The 24,222-nt window shown below is 39.7% G+C and overlaps 2 protein-coding genes across 7 annotated transcripts in view; one reads left to right on the top strand and one right to left on the bottom strand.

Annotated features, from left to right (window-relative positions):
* Window positions 1-91: 91 nt before the first annotated feature.
* On the top strand, window positions 92-13,231 carry LOC119652298 (agrin-like). 2 transcript variants are annotated; one of them, XM_038056296.1, is made up of 6 exons: window positions 92-226; window positions 282-488; window positions 9,082-9,267; window positions 9,336-9,491; window positions 12,836-13,018; window positions 13,077-13,230. In XM_038056296.1, exons 1-6 carry the CDS (start codon window positions 124-126, stop codon window positions 13,109-13,111), a joined length of 870 nt encoding a protein of 289 aa, XP_037912224.1. In that variant the 5' UTR covers window positions 92-123; the 3' UTR covers window positions 13,112-13,230. The 2 variants fall into 2 exon arrangements, with proteins under 2 accessions (XP_037912224.1, XP_037912225.1); XM_038056297.1 differs by having other exon boundaries at window positions 131-226; window positions 285-488; window positions 13,077-13,231.
* A 2,659-nt stretch (window positions 13,232-15,890) lies between these two features.
* The window catches only part of LOC119652369 (ubiquitin carboxyl-terminal hydrolase puf), a 51,612-nt gene continuing 43,280 nt past the window's right edge, over window positions 15,891-24,222 (bottom strand). For all 5 annotated transcript variants that reach the window (XM_038056462.1, XM_038056465.1, XM_038056464.1 and 2 more), the window contains exons 21-28: window positions 23,794-23,893; window positions 23,561-23,732; window positions 23,312-23,502; window positions 22,898-23,250; window positions 22,019-22,796; window positions 21,833-21,956; window positions 21,565-21,772; window positions 15,891-17,440 (exon numbers count right to left, since the gene is read on the bottom strand). In XM_038056462.1, coding sequence (XP_037912390.1) covers window positions 16,878-17,440; window positions 21,565-21,772; window positions 21,833-21,956; window positions 22,019-22,796; window positions 22,898-23,250; window positions 23,312-23,502; window positions 23,561-23,732; window positions 23,794-23,893 — 2,489 coding nt within the window. In that variant the 3' untranslated portion in view covers window positions 15,891-16,877. The remainder of the gene's footprint in view (window positions 17,441-21,564; window positions 21,773-21,832; window positions 21,957-22,018; window positions 22,797-22,897; window positions 23,251-23,311; window positions 23,503-23,560; window positions 23,733-23,793; window positions 23,894-24,222) is intronic.

Genomic DNA, 24,222 nt, shown 5'->3' with positions numbered 1-24,222 from the left:
AAAACAAAAAGGGAAAAACAAAGAAGAAACAAAAAGAATTCAAATAACAATGGCTGCAACACCTGTTCTAACAAACAGCCGAATTTCTAGCGTACTAGCTAGTATCTGAGAATTCAAAAGAAAATGATAGTCTACCGTGGAATGGTTTGGATACGATACAAAACTTTGCTCATGGGGTTTGCAAAGATGGTTTTTTTCGCTATTATTTTTACGTTTATTCTAGAAAGTAATCTATCATTCGAGTGAAAGTTTTTTGCTATTGACAATTTTGATTTCACCAGCAGGCATAGTGTTTGGAGATGAACCGAAAAATGTGGAAGTTCAACGTGCAGAAAGCTCTTCTACGAGTACAACACAGTTGCCACCGTTGCGCTGCTTCTACCCGTGTCCCTTTAAAGTTGATCCTGTTTGTGCTACCAATGGAACTAATTACAAACTATTTACAAACAAATGTATTTTCGATTCATTCAAATGTGAGGAACGAGCAGGTGAGCCAACCAATATTAAAGAGCAACTTCATATGCGTATTCTGGAAAATACTCTTTTTAACAATGGTCGAATTCGATGCGGGGAGATGGGGTCCTTGTTAATTGATTCAATGTCTGTTTGTCCGTTTATCTGCTGATGATCGCAACTAGAGTTCTCCAACTGCCAGACGTGCAGCGATTCCAATTTCAACTGATTTTCACTAATTATGCAAAAAAAAACCTGTTAAAAATATGATATTCCAAATGTTGGTTCATATTCTTCGTAATTTTGTGGAGAATTTCATACTGATTGGTTTATTACTTTTTGAGTTGAAATTCCGCAAATGTGAAAAAAGCCATTTTGAGAAAAACGTGTTTCAAAATAAAATTGTTTGAAAAGTCCCCTTTTAGATATGAAGATATTTATCACGCTTAATTTATTAATAATGTAATTCCACTCTTATTAGGGACTGACGCCAAATGTTTATAAATACGCTATTTCCTTAACGCAATAAGATTTTGTAAGGATATCAAGTCACTTGATCACTCCTCGTTTTGGAATTTCTGCAGTGTGTTTTGAAATTGCTAAGCTAATGATCCATGCAATAATAAAATTCGATTCTAAGAACCTCCTAATGTGACTTCCCCTCATTAAGGAAGAGCTTTCCATACATGCGAAAGGGAAGTATATCATTTTTAAGGTTTTGTGTAAAACAAAGCCTTATTAAAATCGATTTACTGTCTGTCTATCTGTCTGCCTGTCTTTTTTTCCGGAGGTGGAAATCTTCCAAAGACACTGGTACACATGTTCCAGCGTGTGGAATTTTTACCTACTAAAACCACTCCCGTAAGAACTCACCACTCTAGCTATAAACAGTCTACGAGTGCATCGTGGGCCCCCAACATTTCGCATCATCCTTGCCTGGGCCATGCTAACATTGGACGCCTTGGTGGAAACATTTTGTAAATGCTGCTTGAAATTCAGCCTCGCATCTATCATCCCTCCAAGGTATTTAATTGCTAGCTTTGAAGTGATGATATGCTTCCCCATTCTGATACGGACAGTGGTTTCGTGATAAGCACCGCCTCTGTTTTATCCTCCGCGAGTGCAAGACCTGCATCTTTCAGCCATTTCTTTATAACAGTGATTACTTCGGATGAATACAATTCCACATCCGCCAGATCTTTTACAACAACAATCATCGCTATGTCATCGGCATGACCCACTATTGTTACCTCTTTAGCAACTGGGACATTGAGGAAATCATTATACATGATGTTCCCCAATAGCGGCCCCAGCACAGAGCCCTGTCGTACCAGAGCCTTAAGTAGATGTCGACTAGCGCAGTTAAGTAACTTAGTACACCAATCGCCGCAAATGACCTCCTTATAAGATTCCAATTGGCAGAGTAACGCATTTTACACACCAAGGGTAATCACAGCACAATACTTGCTAGTGCCACCCGTTCCATGCATTGCATTTTCAGCTAAACCAGTGACCAGTGTGATGGCGTCGGCTATTGATCTGGCCATACCTAAGCCGAATTACCGGCCTGATAAACCCCCGGGAGTTGTCTCCCAGCCGCAAATCTCTAGTACTTCTTCCTTTGTTACTGGAGGTATTACAGCCACATCTAAAGATGTATGTTTAACTAACTTTGTATTGACTTTAGCTAACTTTGTATTGAGCGCAGATTGCTGGCTTTGAAATTGCCCAAAATAATGGATACGAAAACAACCGTAAATACTTGATCAGAATTATTTATACATGTCGATACTCTCTATGCACAAGCTAAAACTCCATTAATTGTGACGAAAGAGTTTAAATTAATTACGAATGAAAAATCCACTAATTGGAACGAAAGAGTTTAAAATATCAAAAACTGCACCGCAAGACAACCGACTATCGCAAGGTTAGAGGCAGAAGAGAACGATCCGTCTCCATGTGGTTCTCATGGCACATTTTCCTCGCTAGTCCTCCACTCCCGTGGCGAGCTCTACAAAGTGGAAAGTTCCGCGCCATCTATTGGTTCGCATTCGCAACATTCGAAATAAATTTCGAATGCTGCGAATCCTGCCGCGCCACATATGTAGACTATAACCCCTTGTGTTCCCTTGAGAGAACAAACCCTGAACCCCTGCTCTTCAGGTCAAGTATTGCCTGGTGATCACTATTGGTGTACTGTTCACTGACTTTCCAGGACATATCGCGAGCTAGTGAAGGATTAACAAAAGTCAGATCCACAACTGAACCGGACCCCCTTTTCCGGTAAGTATTAACCTGACCATCGTTAGCTAATATGATATCTAACTCCGCGAAAGCCCCCAAGGGGCAACGCCCTCTTACATTCGTCAGTGAACTTCCCTATTCTGTGGCCATGCATTGAAATTTTACCTCATACATTCCTGTATGGCCTGGTCCCCGGAAGCCCAGAACGCCGCTCCACTTGTTGGATCGGCTACCGATACATTATTGTTAGGGTTTCTATAGGGTCCCCATACATGCAAATGAAAGGTCTCGATTAATACTTTCCAAAGCCGGTATTAGTTTTAACATTCGTTGGAAAGGTGGGGAGTGCGGGGGGTCGAAAGTGATCATTTCATTAAGGGGCCCATTCTCCGAAACTACTCTGCCGGAATATCTGAAAAAAATCAATAGGCTGCCACTATATGGTACCTAGGCTCCGAAATACCCTCGATACAAATATCTCTTCAAATAAAATGAATAACAGTATATTACGATAATTTTTAGTAATTTTCTGCAAAACCGCCTTAAGTTCATGCTGGCACCACGATGCAACGATGTAGGCTCTAATATAGGAAAAGGTCCTGAATAGCAGAAGTAAGTTGCTTCCCAAATATGTGCAGCCCGCCATCAAGTAGAAGGTGGGCTAAGGACAAGCTCATCCCAAAACAAAATTCATTGGTCCTACCAAGTTTGGTGAAAATGGCACTATTATTAACAAAGTTATAATAGGTCGAAGTTGTCACTTCTTTGCAAATTCAAGACTGAAAGTCAATATCACCTGAATATGGATATTCTCATATAATATATGCGCACATTACGTGCTAGGTACTAATGGGATAAATGCACACTCAAATGTCTTTATGGAAGAAATATACAAAACCTTTCATACCTGAAGCGTCCAGCTTGAGATTTTCCGACTTGTTCCAGAATACGGTCGTGTGGGGTATAAAAAAAAAGTTTAATTAGTACTTACTCAAAAGCTATGCAACAAAAACATCAGAAAAAATCACAATGATGTTCCTATACGAAATATAAGCCTCAAAATACATCTCATTCTCCTGCGTGGAAAATTACTATTTTTTAGAAATTTACTTGAATCCCCTCGTTTGTTGTTGAAGCGCAAAATTTGGGAGTAATATAGCTTAAACTCTATCGCATAGTTTGACTGGTTGACTCCGGAAGAAAGATCCTGGCAAGCTTGATAACAATCGCATTATAATCAATAAAGTCATAATACATAAAATTGATGATGAGAATTAGCAATCATCATATACTCATCACCAATAGCATATACACATGCTAGAGCATCACACCACAAATCATTCCATTATATTATCAATTACTGAAACGGGTCTACCACCCAGAAATATCCGACGTCAACTCACGAGATAAATTCCACTCCCACTAGTGAGATTTGAACCGGAACCTTCCGTACGACAGCCTTATGATCTAACCACTCAGCTATTCGGACATTTTTTTTATTTATGGGACAAATAATGTCCCGCTGCCAATCGTCAGGTATTGGTTCACTGCCCCAAACCTTGAACATCAGTTGATGAACCGGTTGATGTAGTTGGTCGCCTCCACTTTTGACCAGTTCTGCTGTAATTCCATTGGCTCCTGGTTACTTATGATTTTCAAGCCGACAAATTGCGGGGACTGCTTCTTCCTGGCTTGTTGGTGACAGCAAGGACCTCTACCTCGCCGATATGTTGGTTATTGAGCAGTCCATCAAAGTACTCAACGCGTCATCAGGTTTTCCTCTTTGTCTCGGCAAGATGAGCATCGAGGTTTTATCTAGCTGACTCGTTGGTAAAACATCTGAGTGTGGTGCGGTTACTCCCTGTACTTTTCGAATTGTTTCTATTGGCCCTATATGTTCTGACATTCGTCAAGATTGAAAGGTGGCACCGTTCGATTAGCACATGATCGATTTGGTTGAAAGTTTGAAGGCCGCTTTTCCCACAAATCAGGAACTTTCAAGAACCATTCCATGCGCAACTGCCAGTCGGGTAATCTGTAGTCTGTTATCATTGGTAGTTTCATCCAAGCTATGTGAGCCACCACATTGCCTGTTTACGGACTCCACCCCTATTTGGCTATTAAAATCTCTAAGTATGATTTGAATATCATTCCTGGGGCAGGTATCCTTCTCCGATTGTGCAGACTTTTCTGTAGCGGCGTGAACATTAATGCGGTTTATATTTTAAATTTGGCTCTCAAGAGCGAAGCACATACCCGTTCGTTTATTTTTTCAAAACAGGTAAGGGATTTTTTTTAATTTTTTGGCTGACTAAAAAACCGGGTAGCCACTATAATATACCAATGCACTGCATCACATACATGGCACAAATACTAGAAGAATTCTTCACGCACAAGTGATGTGAGAATGTCAAACATGCGCAACGTTTTTCTTCCATCATACAAATTCGAGCATTGTGCAGGAAAACGAATCTCTTGTACGCAGTCTTCTTGAAAATTAGTATAAATCCCGCTTAAGCGAAGTAGGAACTACATATCATCTAGCGTAAAATTGTATTCCAGTTCGAATTACTAAATAAATTTAATAAGCTAAACGGTGGATGAAGGGTAAAGCGGTCCTAGTCAAATCATCGAGATGTCAGTTTTATTGAGAGTGGCTAGAGTTGCCGCTAACAGGTTTAATTGTGGAGAGCTGATATTTCCGACCAATTACTCTTGGTGTTCTGTGAGAATTGAGTTAATCAAATGCGAAGAACTGGCAATCCATAAAAATTCTCTCACACAAACTTCTTGCTAAATTCAACAATGGCTATAATATCACCAGATCGGGTCATATCAGAGTTCAAAGAGTAGGATCCAAGATAAGGCACCTACCCTAACTCCATCATATGACTCAGCGGGACGTGGTATATTACACTCTTTTTTTACTTTCTCCCCACCAGACTTCGGTCATTCTTGATGCTTCCTTCATTAATATCTTGTGTACCTCCTATTCTATCCTTTGTGGGGTAAAGGACATCCACACAGTTTTCGGTTTTCAATAAGGTTTTCAAAGTTTGAATCGCTCTCACCGCCATTTAAAATTTGTTTCTGTTTTGTAGACTTGTCGAAATATGCGGAACCTAAAATGTACAAATATTTTTTAAAAGTAATAAAATTACGATTTGTGAAAAATAATTTTAAAAATAGGGGTTTTTTTTATTTTTAATTGCTGAAAAAAAATATTATTATAAAATTAAATGTTTTTGAGGTTTCGCATATCGGCATGGGAGTACAGAATAAGGAATTCAAATTTCAACAAAATTATTTACGTTGTTTTGTTGTGAGTGCTTCCCCGAAACGTTGAAAACGCGGTTTCGAGTAAAACGCGTTTAAAGTTGTCAATAGATTTTTCGTAACAAAACTTACTAATGAGATGTTCCAAAGTTTTTTCTCGTATACAGTCTCCATTCCTTATTTTCCAATAATATATATTTTTACATGATGCCTAAACCATAGTTAGCTAACTATAACAACATAGGTTCAAAGGTATTATATAGAAGGGACGATTGAAAAAGTCGCAGCGAGCTAATTTCCAGCTCTATACCTACTGCGACGCGTTTCATACCTCTTCTCTATAACATCAGAGATATTTGGAATTTCATTCTGAAATTTAAACTGTCCATTTTCAATATGTTATACTTTCGAAATATGTAAAGGAAAACGATCGATTTTTAAAATTGTCACACTGTACAACAACCTTAACTTCGCATTATTTTCGAAATTTCGAAATTATAAAATATGTTTGAAGCCATCGGTGGAGACAGATATTGGCGCCAACATTACAACACATTTACTTTAATTAATTGGCATTTAACCGCATACTGATCTTTCTGATTTTAGACCTTTCGTTTCGGGGACATTGCACTTGTCGGAAGTTGCTTTATAGTTCCTTACCATTACTGCCGAAATGTAAGGTAAATTGTCGGATTGTCCTTTCACGTTACTACGTAACATTCTCACTCCTTTCTGTTAAAGACTGAATGATTACTTCAAAAGTAGAAAGCAACAAACACTAGTCTTTCACGTAGCTAAGATTCAAACTACTCGTCCTGTAATGTCATATTAAGTGACAAACAATCATCGCATTTTTTTTCTGCCTTGTGAGAATTCGTTTTATAAACCATTATAATTAACAAATGTTTTTTTCATAGGATATATTAGGGTGACATCATTGGCCCATACCAAAGAGGCTTCACTTCAGGCAAATCAAAAACAGATCAGATTTTCTCTCTGCGGCAAGCGATGGAAAAACTGTTGGAATATGGACAACAGTTGCACCATCTGTTCATCGACTTTAAAGCCGCCTATGATAGCATAGCCAGGGTGAAACTGTACACGGCCATGAGAGAATTCGGTATCCCAACGAAATTAATAAGACTGACTAAGCTGACTCTGTTCAATGTGCGAGGCCAGATAAAAGCAGCAGGATCACTCTCAAGATCATTCGACATCAACAACGGTCTACGACAAGGGGATGCCCTATCATGCGTCCTCTTTAATCTGGTCCTCGAGAAAGTGATCCGTGATGCTGAGGTAAATGCAAGAGATACGATCCTCTTCAAGTCCACCCAATTAGTGGCCTATGCTGACGATATCGACATCATGGGAAGAACCACCCGAGACGTACAAACTGCCTTCATCCAGATCGAGCAGGCGGCAATCGGGGCGAGATCTTGGGCTGCACATCAATGAAGGCAAGACAAAATATATGGTGGCAACGTCAGCACCGAAAACCAACCAACCAACAACATCAAATCGCACTGGTCAAGCGGAAAGAATAAAAATAGGAGACTACCACTTTGAGAACGTTGATAATTTCTCCAATCTAGGGTCGAAAATCACAACCAATAACAGCTACGATGATGAAATCCGCGCACGGTTGTTGTCAGCCCGCAGAGCCTATTTCAGCTTGCAAACACTGTTCCACTCGAAACGTCTCACCATAAGGTCAAAGCTCTTACTGTACAAGACAATGATCTTGCCAGTCCTCATGTATTCCTCAGAAACTTGGGTTCTTAGCAAGAAAAATTGCGAACTCTTGGTCGCGTTCGAGAGAAGAATCCTCCGAAGAATTGTTGGCCCCCTACATGAGGATGGACGATTCCGTAGCCTACACAATGACGAAATCTATGAGCGATACCATGACCGTCCGGTTGTGGATAAAATTCCGCTCAATAGGCTACGGTGGGCGGGTCACTTAATCCGTATGGATGGGGATGATCCCACCCGGAAAGCCTATAAGGGCAATATCTATGATAGAAAAAGAAGACGAGGCAGACCCTGCCTAAGATGGAGCGATGGCGTAGGTCAGGACGCCAGACAGCTTTTAGAGATATCGAATTGGTGGACCTCGGCGCAAAACCGGGATGTCTGGAGTTCCTTATTAAGGCAGGCCTAGACCGGATACCGGTTGTTGCGCCGTTGATGATGATGATGATGATGATGATATATTAGGGTGTGAATTACTATTTCGGCTTAGAAAACATATAACAAAGGTTTTGTTTGTGTGTTCTGTGAGTTTATTTGAATGCGGAACTATCCCATTTGTACGTATATGCATTTAGCATGTCAAACTACTCACTTTAGTGTGTTATTAATATTTAGTTGCAATAAATTTTCACGGTAAAGTCAACTTTGAGCTGCTGTTACTTTGTGAGTAATAGTATTATATGATTTTGATCAAATAACATGCTTCACATTATAATCTATTTACTACAACTTTTTATGACTCAAGGATATACTTAATAGTTTTACGCAATTTCCCCAAAAATATATTATAGTAAGATACTATTGTTTACTTTATTTGTAGCAAATATGGATATGGAGAGTATTTTGAGGCCTGGATACCATTTGGAGGCAGCTTCATGATTTTTTTCAGATTTTTCGGTTGGGTAGTTTCTGAGAATGGGTCCGTTAAAGAAATCATCACTTTCGACCTCTCCTACTCCCCCCCTTTCCAACAAATGCCAAATCTAAGACCAGCGTCGAAAAGTACTAATCCTTCATTTGATACCCAGTTTCCGAAAATGGAATCAAATCTAGGATTAAACGATTGTTGTATTGGAAAATTGCAATTTTGTTGGGCAGACCAAGCTTTTTGACACTTTTTACGAAACACGCTATAAATCTGTAACGCTAAAAGCTGGATACCATTTCATGGAACAATTTTTCTCAAACAATGATGCTATCCACCATTAAAATTTCTACTATCGTAAACGGGACACTATATAAATATATACTTGCTAGAATAGAATCCTTTAATACTCACTTTATGATATTCCACATCTATTTATGGCATAAATTAAATAAAAACACTACAAATAGATACTTTATATTTTCTAGCGGGTATTACACATTGGAATGAAGTCAAACTAATATTCTGCAAAAAGAAAACTAACAAAACCCTTGAAACTTGCAAGAAAAACTGTGATAACCACGCAGCTCCGATATGTGCTTCCGATGGACATATTTTTACTTTCTTCTGGAATAATTGTGAAAGAAGTGAACGGGAATGTGTCGACGGCGTAAGTAAGTGAATATGAAAGTATTGACCTCTTTTATTTCGACTAAGCTTATTGAATTTCACAATATTACAGAATGGCGCAAGGTTGATTTAGCTAGTTGCGCTCGAAACAGTACTTGCCAAAACGTTTGCCCGGACGACGAAAATTATGTTTGTGGTTCAAATGGAGGATCATATAGTTGGTTCAAAAATATTTGCTTGCTGGAGTTGAGGAATTGCAATAGTACAGGTACCAATATTTGTTTATTAATTAAAATAGAATAGAAAACTATAAAAATTAACTTGTTTTTCAATAGTTGTTTGAGATTATTCAGGTTGAAACTGCCATTACTTCACCATGTTGTCTTTCATGACTGTTATTTATTTATAGGAAAACTTTCTGTTATGTGCTGGTCTATCACCAAACTCCGCGCCCTTTCCACTCCACTTCTGCATCATCCCCTCCTAGCGACCTTATATTGCAAAAATTGATTGCATGGGACAACGATACTGTTTCCCTGGAGGTTTTGTATGTAAAAGGAAGCTGGCTTGCTGATCCAAATTTAGATGTGGGATTGAGGATATCGGTCTTGTTGCATTTTCGACTTCTGCGGTGAGGTGGGTCGTGGAACTGGCGAATCCCGAATATTTGTAGCCCATGACATAGAGGAAACGTGCTCGAAAGCTCATGGTACAAAAGGATCCTGTATAGTTGTTGCTCGCATGTAGTTTCGCTGACAAAGTCGTTACTGGTCTCAAGGTAGCCTCAGTGCAAGCCAGCTTTAGTCTATGAATGGTAATTGTGATGCCCGTGGCTTCAACTTCAATCTTAAAGATGTGATTCGTACTCTTTGGATGACCTTGTAAGGTACTTCGCTTTAATGTCTTAACAACTTCCTGATCTTGCCTTGTTCAAAATTCTGTGCACCAAAATTTTGAAGTTTTCGTGTTAAGTCGACGACTTCGGTCAGAGTTGGCAAGTTCATAACCAAGCGAAATGTCGACCCATTACCTGTTGTATTTTACTTGATCGCTACTTACATTAATCGATACCAGCTCTTAATCATTCCATTTGAAGTTCCGTGATACGCTATGATGTACGTCCTGTTGCAACCACCATCTCTGCCAGTGGCTTATCGAGTTTAGCCTCCAATTGTGCGCCTCGTCCTGTGGTGATTCTACCTTGGGGTACCGAAACAGGCAATATGTCTTACGTGAAACATGCCGTTTTCTTTTCTCCATTCTCCTCGAATCAATATCTATGGTAGAAAAGGAAGACGAGGCAGACCCTGCCTAAGATGGAGCGATGGCGTAGGCCAGGACGCCAGACAGCTTTTAGGGATATGGAATTCAAAACCGGGATGTCTGGAGTTCCATATTAAAGCAGCCCTAGACCGGATACCGGTTGTTGCGCCGTTGATGATGATGATTCTCCTCGAGTATTGATGGATTATCGTCAGCGTATATCAACACTATCTTGACGCTTTCAGCAGTCCAACAATGATGTACATGAAGGTATAGCGTCAAAAGGCTGATAAGCGCTGGCGTGTTCGCTAACCGAATGGGCGATTCGCAACTCGTTCAGTGTCAATTATATGACACAACAACTTTCTTTTCCAAAGATGAACGAGCTACTCGAGTAAGAGTACCAACTACCTGGTTGTGTTGGTTGATTTGCCATCCTTTACATATTGATTAAGCGAAGATCTCCGTCTCCGCAGTTCATTTGGTGAATATATTTTAGAAGCTAATCATGTCCAGGGACATTGATGTTAAGATTATCGATGTATGCTAGAGGTGATGACTAAATATTTAAACAGATCGGATCGACTGAAATGTTGGCTATCACAAACAATTTGTATTTAGTATAGAATGACAGTAATATCGGTTCCGGTATCTACAGTGATGAAACGACTCTTGCTAGGAGGATTTTTCCCCATCTCAATGTGAGAATGCAATTATAGTTTTCAAAATTTATACCCTCTTCCTAGTTGCAGGGTTTTTAGACCAAAACAAAAGGGGTGAAAGCAAAGCTTATCTAGTTTTTCGGCTAGTTTTGAAGCCAAATTGAAGTGCCCACATTGGAGGCCGCAGGAGCAGCCTGAATGATGCTGGTTGAAGATGGTCTCTAATTCGGCCTATGCGTGTGATGAACTGAACAACCCAACTCCACTCTGGCACCCCAGGGGAGAGATCTCAAGGGAAAAATATTTAGGATAGCAAAGTGATTTCAGGTCACACTACCATGGGAAGAACTACTGAAATCTTCATTAAACTATTTTCCGTGAAGATACGGCGATATGGTCTGTGCCAGTAAATTCAACGCAAATTGAACCTCGCCAATCTACTCCTACCAACAAGAGCAAAAGAGTGGTTTGAGCGATGTTAAGTTTTATACAACGTAGTTTGATCTTAATGTAAATTTCCGATGTAGCCTTTCATATCAATATAATCATCATCATCAATGGCGCAACAACCGATATCCACAAATTCGATATCAATAAAAGCTGATTGGCATCCTGGACTACATCATGGTTCCGTCTCAGATAGGGTCTACCACGTCTTTTTTTCTACGATAGACTTATAGATTTTCCGGACTGAATCATCATACCATATTTGGTTTAAGTGACCCAGCCACCGCAACTTATTGAGTCGGATTTTATCCACAACCAAAAGATGATAGTATTATCTCATAAATTTCAACGCTATAAGGCGGAATAGGGAATCGTCCATCCTCATGTAGCAGACGAAAAATTCTTCCAAGGATTCTTCTCTAGCATTTTTTTCGCTAAAACCCACGTTTCTGAGGATTGGCAAGATCATTGTCTTGTATGTAAGTAAGAGCTTTGACCATAGCCAAACAGTTTTTGCTGTCTGAAATACGGTCGGATTTCATCGCCATAGCTATTATTGGTTGTGATTTTCGACCCTAGATAGCAGAAATTAGCAGCGGTCTCAAAGTTGTCTTCTTCTATCTTTTTTGTCCTCATTTCACCAGTGCGATTTGGTGTTTTCGCCTCTTTGTTCCTTGGTGCAACGTCACCATGTACTTCACCTCGCTTTCAATAATGTGCCCCCAGCACAATCTGCATGAAAGTAGATTGTACTTCTTGGGTTGTTCTCCCCATAATACTAATATCGTCAGTGCGGGCCATTAGTTGGATGGGTTTGAAGACGATGGTGCCTCTCGCATTTACATCAACATCGCGAATCACTTTTCCAGCGCCAGGTTAAAAAGGATGTATGATAGGACATCCCTTGTTTTAGACCGTTGTTGATGGTGAATGATCTCAAAAGTGATCCTGCTCCCTTTTATCTGGCATCGTACATTGATCAGGGTCAGCCTAGTCAGTCTTATTAATTTGCTCGGGATATCGAATTCTCTCATGGTCGTGTGCAGTTTTACACTAGCAAAGCCTTGAAGTCGAAAGTCGAAAAGAGGGTACAACTGATGGGCATATTTCAATAGAGAAAATCTGTTGCTGATTTGCCAGGAGTGAAGTCTCTTTGGTATCCGCCAATGTCAAGTGAATAATTAAAACACCAATCATATAATGAACAATAAAAATTACATTTGATGTTTTTATATTTCAGAGACACATTGGCAACAAGTCGCACCTTGCAAATGTGTGCATAAATCCGAGAAAATATTAAGAAAATTATGCAACCAGAAATGCGTTTCTATATATGAACCAATTTGTGCCAGCGATGGTTCAACGAATAAAACGTTTCACAACACATGCGAAATGACTTTGCATAACTGTTTAAAATGTTCCAGTGAGTTGATCTTGCCTAAGTAAAAGTGGAACCGATTATTCAAATTTTCTTATTTCAGATTTTACTGTGTTACGTTCTCAAAGATGCAGCTAGTATGTAAGTGCGTACAATAATGCAGTTATGTGAATTATTTAAAGCGCATAACTTTCTTCTGAATTTTTATAAACAAATAAAATCCCAAAAGGATAATTAAAATCTTTTTACTACAATATTTTTTTCCAAATTTAATGTTATAAATGATGGCATTTTACTAATGTCCCCCAACCCTTATTATTGCTTTGCTTTGTTTCTGCTTCCTATCATTTCTACAAAAAATGCATAGTTTTCGAGTTATTTGCGAAAAAACCGTTGAAAAAATATGCTTTTTTTTTCCGTTTCCATGATGCCGTTAAAGAAGTCAAACGATTTGATGACCGGCTGATGAAGTTCACCATTCCCAGGAGAGAATCTAAATCAGTTGATCGCACTATTCACTTCTTCACCACGTACGCACCCCAGACAGGTCGACTTGATGCTGAGAAAGATGCCTTCTGGTAACTTCACAATGCAAAGATCTGCAACGTGCCTGATGATGACTATATCATCATTGCCAGCAACCTTAATGGTCATGTGGCTGAAAATGCAGACGGTAACAGGTGCCATGGGAGAAAGGGATTTGGAGCGCGCAATGAAGGTGGCGTATAATCGATTTTGCGGTCACCCATGATCGTGTACTTATGAATACATGGTTCATCAAACGATTGTCTCATCTTCTTACATTTTATAGAGGGAATAGTAAAATTCTCATAAGACGACGACATTCTACCATCAATGATTGCAAACCCGTTCCCTATGAGACCATCACACCTCAACATCGGCCGTTGATTGCCGTCCTACGAATCAAGCCACCGATAAAACAGCGTGAGGAACGCACTGGCCCGCGGCGCATTAAATGGTGGCGATTTCATGAAAAGAAAGAAGAAATGATCTCACTTACGCGATTACAAACCAATACGAATGTGGAACCAAATGAAAGACACGATCCACAAATTGCAACCCTCAGGTTCACCAAGGCAAGTAAACGAAACATCAACGGAGATACTTGACTTTGGAATGACGATGTTGAAATGAAGGTCCGTGAAAAGAAACGCCTCTACCACAAGCTTCTCGACGATAAAACGCTCGCGAAGTGGAAAATTTATAAGAATGCCAACCGGGAAGCAAAGAAAGGGTTCGGTGTCACCCGAGCAGTCCATTACAAAAATCTTTACGATAAACTGGACACTCAGGATGGCGAGGGAGGTCTGCATCGACTTGTCAAAAGCCGACGCAGACGCATACTTGATATCGAACACTTTTGTTGCGTTAATGACAAGAACGGTACTCTGCTTACCGACCGTCGAGCCGCGACAGATAGATGCCGAAAATATTTCGAGTCGAGTTCAAGTGAAGAATTTGATCATTCTATGCTTCCACAATCATTGCCGACATTTGGACTAGTTCCACCTGTCAACGCAACTAAAGTCGAGGTGGCAAAAAACGAATGGAATCGGGGAAAGCAACGAGACCTGACGACACCACATCTGAGCTCTAGAAAGCGAAGAGGTGAGACCCAACAATGTGGCTCAGTGAATTCTTCAGTGAACTAGGTGCTTGAGGAACGTAGGACACCATTTGACTGGCAAGAAAGTACCACAATTCCAATATGGAAAAAGAAAGGTTGCCCAGCAGAATGTTCAAATTACAGTCCGATCCGGTTACTTTCACATACCATGAAGATTTTTGAACACATTCTTGACAACCGTATTCTCGAAATCGTTGAAACAACCTGAATCAAACCGGATTTGTCAAGAACTGCGGAACTACTGACGTAATACATACTTGCGCGGTTACTCATGGAGAAACACCGTGAGAAGCATCGCATTTCTGGATCTAGAGAAAGCGTTTGACCGAGTCCCACACGAACTCATCTGGTTTGCTCTTTGACAACACTCAGTACCGAAGAACTCATGCGCTGGTTTCAATTGTTTTACCACAATCCGAAAAGTAGAGTTCTAAGTGTGGCGGGTGTATCAAAACAGCTTCGTGTGTCTGTTGGTGCTCATCAACGCAGCGCCCTCTCCTCTTTGTTCTTATTATGGCCATTGTCACACGGGTCATTCAATGTCCAGCGTCCTATACAATGCTTTATGCAAAGAATGTTTTCCTTGCGTCTAATAGCAAAAATTGTCTTGAGCTACTTTTCCCAAAATGGAATGATCAGATCAGATTGAATCTAAATAAAAACTCATGGAACAGGCACAATCACTGTCAGCGGCAGCGCCGTCTTGCGGTAATGAAAACGAAGATGTTGCGTTGGGCTAGTGGTGTGACACGTTTTGGCCACATCCGAAATGAGGATATCCGCGGTCGATATGGGATTGCACCGATCGTTGAAAACCTGCGAGAGAGGCGTCTTCAATGATATGGTAATGTAATTCGCGTTAACGGAAATTCACTTGTCAAGATTGTTCTGAACATCGAAGTCGATGGTAAACGACCCAAAGGCCAGCCGAAACTACGGTGGCTTGATACGCTGGATGGGGATTTAAAAGCCAGGCATTTGATAAAATAAAATGACGAAATTGATCACGACGAGCCGTCCCCGCTTGTGAACGGGACAAAAGCTGAAGAAAAAAAGAAATTGATGGACCTTGGCGCAAAACCGAGATGTCTGGAGCTCCTTATTAACACAGGCTTAGAGCAGATACCGGTTGTTCCGTCCTTTATGAAGATAATTATGATGTGCTTGTACTTCTGGAAATTTCGGTTCAGTCGACATTCTATATTCCATTATGCCTCTGTTTGAGAACGTCTAATACATCGTCGTCATTATTATAAAATATAAAACTCATTGATTTTCATAGGATTTAGACAAACATCCTTTTTAATACGTTGATAAATATTACAACAAGATCCGTTTTGAAGAAAATGCTCATAAAAAACTTCCATTCACTTCTACATATGATAATAATCTGATAGAATTATATTTTATATACACGGAAAAATTGAAAGAATAACCTTCGCATGCATTCAACTCTTAGCTTGTTAAAAGTTATATAATGGCAGCAAACGAAATTTTGCTTTTTGCGTATTTAAAAACTGTATTCGTTCCATTTACATAAGCAATCAGATCCATTAGTTTAACAACATGTGTAAAAAAAGAAAAACCAATACAAAATGGAAACCTCCTCCACATAAAAGAGACAAACACAAAGAAATTCAAGAGAAGAACGTATAGAAGAAAACAAAATCAATTTTCCACTTGAAATAAATCTAATTGTATAGTCTTTTCATCTTTTTAATTATACATGTATAGACACAAAACTTTGATATCATCCCAGCTTTGCTTTCCAAATTAATACACTCTTTCTAGCTTCATCTAAAACTGTTACAACTAAAAGTTTAAAGATAATGAAAAAAATGTGATATTCTAGCGTAGGTACTTTTACAAAATAAATTACAAATAATATTCGCGTTGTTTGTTTTGTTCATCCACATATTTCTTTCATGTTTTCCGTAACGCATCTTTTTAACTTAAACTTAAATACAAAAAAAGTGTTGGGAAAAGGGAAGGGAAAGAAACGAAACCCCAATTGCAAAGTATCATGGGCTCCCCACATTCATCGTAATTATTCATAAATAGTAGCCGTCGAAAAAACTTGAGTTCTAGTTTTATAATTTTCTTTCGCAACTTTTAATTTAATTATGTTCTTGGTATTATTTTGTAGCTGAGTAGAAAATATATTAAGATATAATTTTACTTTGCTTTTTCCTTCTAAATTTTCCTCAGTTTTTAAGCTTTCTTAAAATAAAATTATTTGTTTTTTTTTCTTTCCTCCTAAGCGTCGTTTTGCTGTGGTTTATCGGGATTTGGGACTGTATTAGAGGTGGACTCCGGCGAGGCAGATTGCTGCTGATTAACTTGTGGCTGATCCGACGACGAAGGTGGAGGTGGAACATTAACGGGAGGTGGAGTGTTTGACGACGTCGGTTTAATTAATTGATTTGAATTATCGTTTGAGTCTTCTTCCATGTCGTCATCTTGTATCAAATCCAGAATCGCTTCGATGTAGCTTTCGATGGTTTTCAGGTAGCATTTCTCCTTTTCTCGCTCTTCGGCCAGTTTATTTTCGGCCGATTTCTTCGCCTCGTCTGCTTTCCCATCGACATCCATTTCATCATCCTCATTCTCATCGTCGGCATCATTGCTTTCGTCATGAGGCTTGGATTTTGTTCCTACTATTGAATCGTTGGACATATGAGATGAAGCTATTGAATACTTTTCTGAGGTGGTAGGTGATGTGTCTTGTGTTGATGCTGTTGCGGTTTGGTTGTCTATTTGCTGCTGCTTCTGCTGCTCTGGTGGTGTTATTTTTATTCGTTTATTCGGTGGCATTTCATCTGAAGAAAAAACAATGGGAAAAATTAATTTAAGATCAAAGCTAATGTCAAATTTAAGAAATATCTTAATCCTTGATGTGTCTTTGTTTTGTCATCTTCTTAAATAAACGACTGTGAAACATTCTAATTTGAACTTAGGCTTGATGCGTATTAGGGCACTTCACTTCTAGACTGACACCTTACGGCAGCAAACAACGTGGTCAGCGTTGTGGTTCCCAGTATTATTACACAGAGTCAATATCTGAGTGATTCACAGTTGAGTGGACGGTTTTCGACATCCAGCCTATGATAGAAATCCCTCTGACATCACCTTAGCGCTCTAAACACTAAGTCGTGCGGATACAATATTTATGGTTTTGAATTCATTTAATTCCAATATCTTTTGGTGCTGTTCCAAGATCATATAGAAGATCAACGGACTTCAGAAAGAATACGCTCCGAATGCGAGATTGGAGACAAATTTGTTGTTATGTGGATGATGAGAATAATTTTAAAAGAATGTTCACTAGTTGGAGAAGACGAGACGTCGATGAAAAAATGTCGACAAAAACAATTCAATTCAAGAAAAAAATGCTAAGCAACAAAAAGAGGGAAAGTTATTTGCATATAAAAAAGGTGCAATATCTTATTAGATGAAAGACACAAAACGGTAGAGAGGAGAACATGCAGCAACGACTCGAAATTAGTCCAAATAGACGATACCACAATGTTTAATAATGCCCGCCTTCAATAGAATTCATAGTCCATCCAGAAAAAGAATTCTGGTAGGGTTCTGAGCGAGCACTTATTTGTTAGAGTTGAAGATGACATTTTCGAATCTCTGACTTATGCGCTTTAAAAAAATGCTCGCGACTGGACAGCAAAACAATGATTCCAAATGAATATCCGGAAGCAAGTAATATTCCGAATAGCTCGATTAAAATTTTAGTGGACAAATTCGAGAAGACCAGGCAAGGGACGCAAAAAAATGATGATACCGGAGAAAAGGGATTAGTATTTACCCTTTGCTGTGTATAGCGCGTCAACTACATCTACACGCTACTGCTTGCGGTTACCTCAAATACCCTTCAGCTCCCCGACGACTTCCCGAGACGTTTTCACTCCTTGTCTACTGTTCGCGCCAAGTGCCCTTTCGAGTGACCCACCCGTCAGTTATCTTGGGAGAGTGGATTTCACTACTTGGCGCATTCTTAATGTGTGACCTATCCACTAACACTTCCGCCTTCTGATCACAGTGCGTACGAATGCCAGGACTGTATGTTTCATTCTTTATTATTATATAAGGCCTGCCTACAGATGGTACGTCGCAGATAGGTGTTTACGAAGTCTTCGAGCCTTTGAGTGACAGTCTCAATTTGATCTTGGTGTTAAGATAACTGCATTTCCACATTTAGCGTTAGCACACGCTTCCTAGATATAAAAATTGATCAACACTGTCGATATTCCCCCCAGATAGGGAGAGTGCGAGGACCCGCCAGCCTGAGAACTTTTTTTGTTGATGTTTATCTTCTATTCAACTCTTCTTGACTCTCTTTCCAAATCGGATAATCAAGATGTTTGCGAAAAGATATTATGGTCCATTGAATCCTTACGCGTCCTTCGGACAAGGGATCATGAAGAACGCCACTAACAACAAAAAGAAATAATATCGGTAACAAGATGCTACCCTGGCGGACTCGGCTTTAACCCTCAAAATCCTCTGAGATTTTACTTCGGTGCATCCCATATCATTTTGCGCCATAATATGTCGCTCTGATAATAGATATTAGTTTTTCTGGAATGTTCATGTTCACACATTGGAAGCTTTCTCGACATCAATGAAGAGCAAGTGAAGCGAAGATCTAAACTGCGCGTACTGTTCCAAAATGATTCGTAGAGTGTGGATGTGGTCAATGCAGGAGAAACCGAAGCGGAAACCCGCCTCAAAATGTTCTTTGATGCGTTTCAGGATTATTATAGGTACAATGTTTGCAAAGGAAACATGGATAGCCTTGCAATTGTCACAATTAAAACGGATGCCCTTCTTTGAAAACTTAACTATCATTTTCTTCCTCCACCTCTGGGAAAGGTTTCGCATGTTACCGTCGCTAGTCATTTCATTCACAAGAGGAGGAACCTCACAGGATGTGATACGGTTAAGAACCGTGGTGAAGGTCTTTTTCCACCTCTTCAGTTGCTCGTCATCGTGGATGAAGGGTCGACCTTTAACGTCCTTCACAGGACCGTCGAAAGATTTTCGACCACATGCAAATTCCTTCGTGATGCGGTATCCAATTCTGATATCATTGCATTCTACTTCATCTTCCACTTTCCTCACCAGCGCAATAGAGAAAAGAGCATTTTGATGGCGGCTCAATGCTTATTGTTATTCTCAGGTGATTTACTCAGTGTATCTGCCGGGCCATTAGAAAGATATAATAGCCCTCCCACTGTCGAGTGGCAGGTGGATCATATAAGGGTCGATGTTGAAGTTCTCCAATACTGCGAGAAGCGGCGGGTGCAACACACAAGCGAACGTAAGCGATGATCAAATGGTGATCCTTTTCAAGGTTGATGTTAGCACCTCTCTTGTTACGCACATCCAAAAGACAACTCCTAAATCTACTGCTGATTACTCGTCCGATGTCGGTTAGTTGAAATCCAACTTTGGCAGTTTCTGTGCTCGAACATTGTGCTACCTTTGACGAGGCGGTGGAAGTTACAGAAATCTACAAACCCTAAACCATTATCATTACTATCGCCAAGGCCGTGCTCCCCCAACACGATTACAATGTCACCTTTATGAAGCCTCTTCTGAACTGCGTGTTATTTCTCGTAAAAAGCATCCTTCTTCACTAAATCGGAAGTATCCACTGGTATATAGCGCTGTACAATTCTGGTGCTCATTAACCTGGAAAGGAATCATGCAGTCAGAAGTCTGTCAGAAACCGGTTCCCAGGTAAAAAGAGGAGCGTGCGCACATTCCAAAAGCCAATTATAGTCTAGCTAAAGGTCGTAACCGTGACGTCAGTCGCTATCCGAGGCGTTATTGAGGATTGTAGCAGAAAAGTATCAAAATTTATAGGTTCTTAGCCCACAAATTTCTTTCCCTTTTAGTCGCCTCTTACGGCAAGCAGGGAAGACTTTGAGTGCATTCTTAAACCTCAACTCACAGGGCAGGGGAAGCCAAACGGAGCTGGTCGAGGCCAAGCCTAAAGTTTGCATCCGTCTTTTGGCGGGACAGGTGCGTAATTCGCATACATCGAAGTATCGAATTATGATGGCTTTGGAAAGATTATGAACATTCAAAATGTGTTCGTCTCCCTGTCGACGTTGGTGTCTCATAGCAAAGCTGATCTTGAGCAACTTGTTCAAAAATGGAATGACCTCCTCATACAACACGGTCTCAGATTGAATCAATGAAACCGACCCTATCACTGTATGTATCATTTATGCTTTCAGTGAAAAGTGAACTACATTACATTAAGGAATTCACACATTAGTTCAACTTGGATGAAGTTGCGGTCCACAACTGGCGTCCATTGTGATCGACGCATCAGCAAACGTCTGAAATCCAAAATTTACTGCAATACCGTCCGCTATATCGCCCTCTATTCTTCTGAGCGTTGGCCGATTATAAAAGACAATGAACGGTGTTTGTAGTAATGGAGGCGAAGATGTTGCGGCATAACATGCCATGATCACATCTAAAACGAGGATATCCACGATCGATATGGGGTTGCACCGGCCGGAAAAAATGCGTTCATATCGCGGGAAAAATTACAACAGCAACCACTATCTCGTAAGAGTAAGATATCAATGCTGAATACTAAATACTAGGAGTAGTGTTCTCACCCGTGCTATCAGGTTCAATATTGAAAATGCTGGCAATCGATGAGAAAAACGCTGCATATAAACGATATTAAGGACTCACAACACCAAACGTGACAAGTACGTAGAATTGAGAGGTATTGCTGACAAAAAAGGGTGAAATCACCCAATGTGAAATCGATCCCCTGTGTTCAAGTAACTCTCAACCAATGAACTAACATACGAATCATTTGCATATACATACAATATAAATTTGAATTTCATATGGCGATGTCATATGAGAACCAGTTATTAATCAAAACACATCTACTCACCCTTATCTTTAATTTCTTCTCGATTCTTTGCAAGTGCTGCTTTCAGTGCAGCACGCAACTGTGTACGGACGGATGTTGGTACTCCTGTCGCTTGAGCTATAACACGTATCGCATGTAAATCACCACACAGTTCATCGGAATCTTCTTTCGATTGAAGTTTATAGCTAATAGAATATATCAGTCGCGATATAGCTAGTCCAGAAGTAATCTAAGTGTAAAATAATAATTATTAACGCCAGTTCTTAGAAGGAATTCAAGATCAGCTTACTTTTGGATAATAAATTTCTACAAAACTCCTTATAACGGGGTCATTTAAAGATATTCGTTCATCCCTCAAAAGAATGTCAACATACTCAATTAAATTTGGATTATTCACTAATAGCTCGGTGTACCTGGAAAGATAATGAAAATGAAAACTCGAACGGTTGGCAATAAGTTTTGCATCCCAACTTACTTATTTGTGCTAGCAGTATTGTGAATCCCCACCCAAAATTTCGGGAATAAATTAAAATGTAGAGGTGCAGCTTCGATGGCAGCCAGACAGCTTAACTTCACTAACGACTCATTCAACTGATTCGTATTTACAGCCATACGCATCATTATATCTAAGAAATCGTGATAGGGTTTATAGAGTGCTTCCAAATGCATATCGTATTCCTTATCAATTCCTTTTTGCAAGATTTGTCCTTGTGGAATGGCCATTTGCACCATTGGTCGAGGTGGACGGGGAGCACTTTTAGAAAGTGACGGCCACGGTGCTTTTGTACCACTACGTGGAAAATATGGTCCCAACGGACCAATCGAATTGGGAGCATTTTGAGCAGATAAATGACAGTTTGTGAATAAGGGGACTAAAATATTTGTAACATCCAAATCTGGATTTCGTACGATTTCTTTTAAAACGTCTAGCGTTAGATTCCTCATTTCCGGTGGATTGTAGGTGTTTAGTAGAGTAGCCAGTCTTTTCACGGCTTCGTTCAAGCCTTTAATGGGTGGAGCGTTCGGTCCAGCCGTAGATGATGTTGCTTGGGCGCGTTTCTTCTGATCAATTCGTGAACTGAGACGCAGCGTTCCAACTAGTAGCACAAGTTCTGTTAGAAGCTCTTGAAGATCGCCTGATACATGACAGGCAGTTGCTTCGTGATACATGGAATGTAGCGTGTGTAAGGCATCAAAACACATTTCAATGCCTCCATTGTAGACTACAAACAAACGATCCTCATCGTTGTCAACTGAAAAGACACAAATATAGATTGGTTGCAAATTTATCTACTTATTGGCTTTTGATAAAAATAAATTGTTGATATTTTTTAGAATCTGAACTTTAATGTACCCAATATTCGTAAGGCTGCTATCAAAGTACTCCAGGACACTCGCGCATCTAAGCCTGTTAAATACGCTGACAGTGTAGTTCGTCGGAAACTAGATACTTCTCGTTGTTCTTGTTCTGACGCATCCGGATGTCGGGCTGCGAAAAGTGTCATTAAACGAAACAGTTCATCAACTGCTAAAGGATATTGTGTTGGATGCGGAGTAATATTCTTGAAAGCCCATTGGAGATTCTGATGTGCTGCCAATTGTCGAGTGAGGGTTCTGCTTTGTTGGCAGCATATTCGCAGTAACCCATAGTAAGCTGGTAACATAGCGCGATTGTATGCAACAATGTCGGAGTCATCATGATCAGCTCTGCAAAAATCAAATGATCTAATGTGCATAGAGATTTGGATAAATATTAATAAAATCTTACAAAATATAGTTGAATGCGATATTGCGCGTTATATCTGGACAATTTGCAATCAACTGAGCATTTTCCGGACAGTCATTGGTTGCATGATACCAGAAAGCGAGCAGAGCATGTTTGTTGTGATGAGCTGGAACGCTAGGTTCCGACAAACGAGGATGGAAAAGTTCCCACAGCACACGCATGTATGGTCCTAACTGAAATTTTATTCACATTTTTAATCATTTAATTTCTTCTAAAATAAAAATATCATACCATCAGTTTCTCCGTTTTTGAGACCATGCAGTAGGTTAGTAATGTGAAATAAGACGTTAGTTTAGCTGTGCCATGTACGGCAATGTCTGTGTAGGCTCGAGCCGATCGCAGTAACCGTAGCAAAAGGTTGAGTATGGTGTGAAGTATTATTTGAGCATCACCATTCAATTCCCTGAAATAATAAATTGCCATTTGAAAAAGAAGAAGCTTCCAAACCGCAATCGATGACAAACCTGTGTGGTATGTTAAAGGGTAATTTGTGAAGCGAATGTGCCCGATAGTTTGCCCGAAACGATTGAGATGGAACCAAAGATACCAGAAGATAAGATGCAGCTGCAAAAGAGAAATAATTGCGATTTTTCAAATAACTAAATTGAATAATATAGATAAATAATAATATGATAAAATGAATAATATAGAAAAGATAAAATTGAAAAATTATTGGTAATTATGCTGTTTTTTTCATGTGATTCGAAACTAATTTAAATCTTCATACCAGATTAACATCTCGAAAGTAAAAAAACAAAAACCAGAAGCAAAAAATATTCACGTTAGTCGGATCATCAACAACACAGGAAAACCAGTTCTTTCCGTATGTTTTCAATTGCAACTAAAGACTCACAGGATGGCCTCCGAGATAGCATCCTTAATGTATGCCTAAG

Source organism: Hermetia illucens, chromosome 3 (genome assembly GCF_905115235.1).
Source record: "Hermetia illucens chromosome 3, iHerIll2.2.curated.20191125, whole genome shotgun sequence".
Taxonomy (NCBI): Eukaryota; Metazoa; Arthropoda; class Insecta; order Diptera; family Stratiomyidae; genus Hermetia; species Hermetia illucens.
This window is presented reverse-complemented; position numbering and strand designations above follow the sequence as displayed.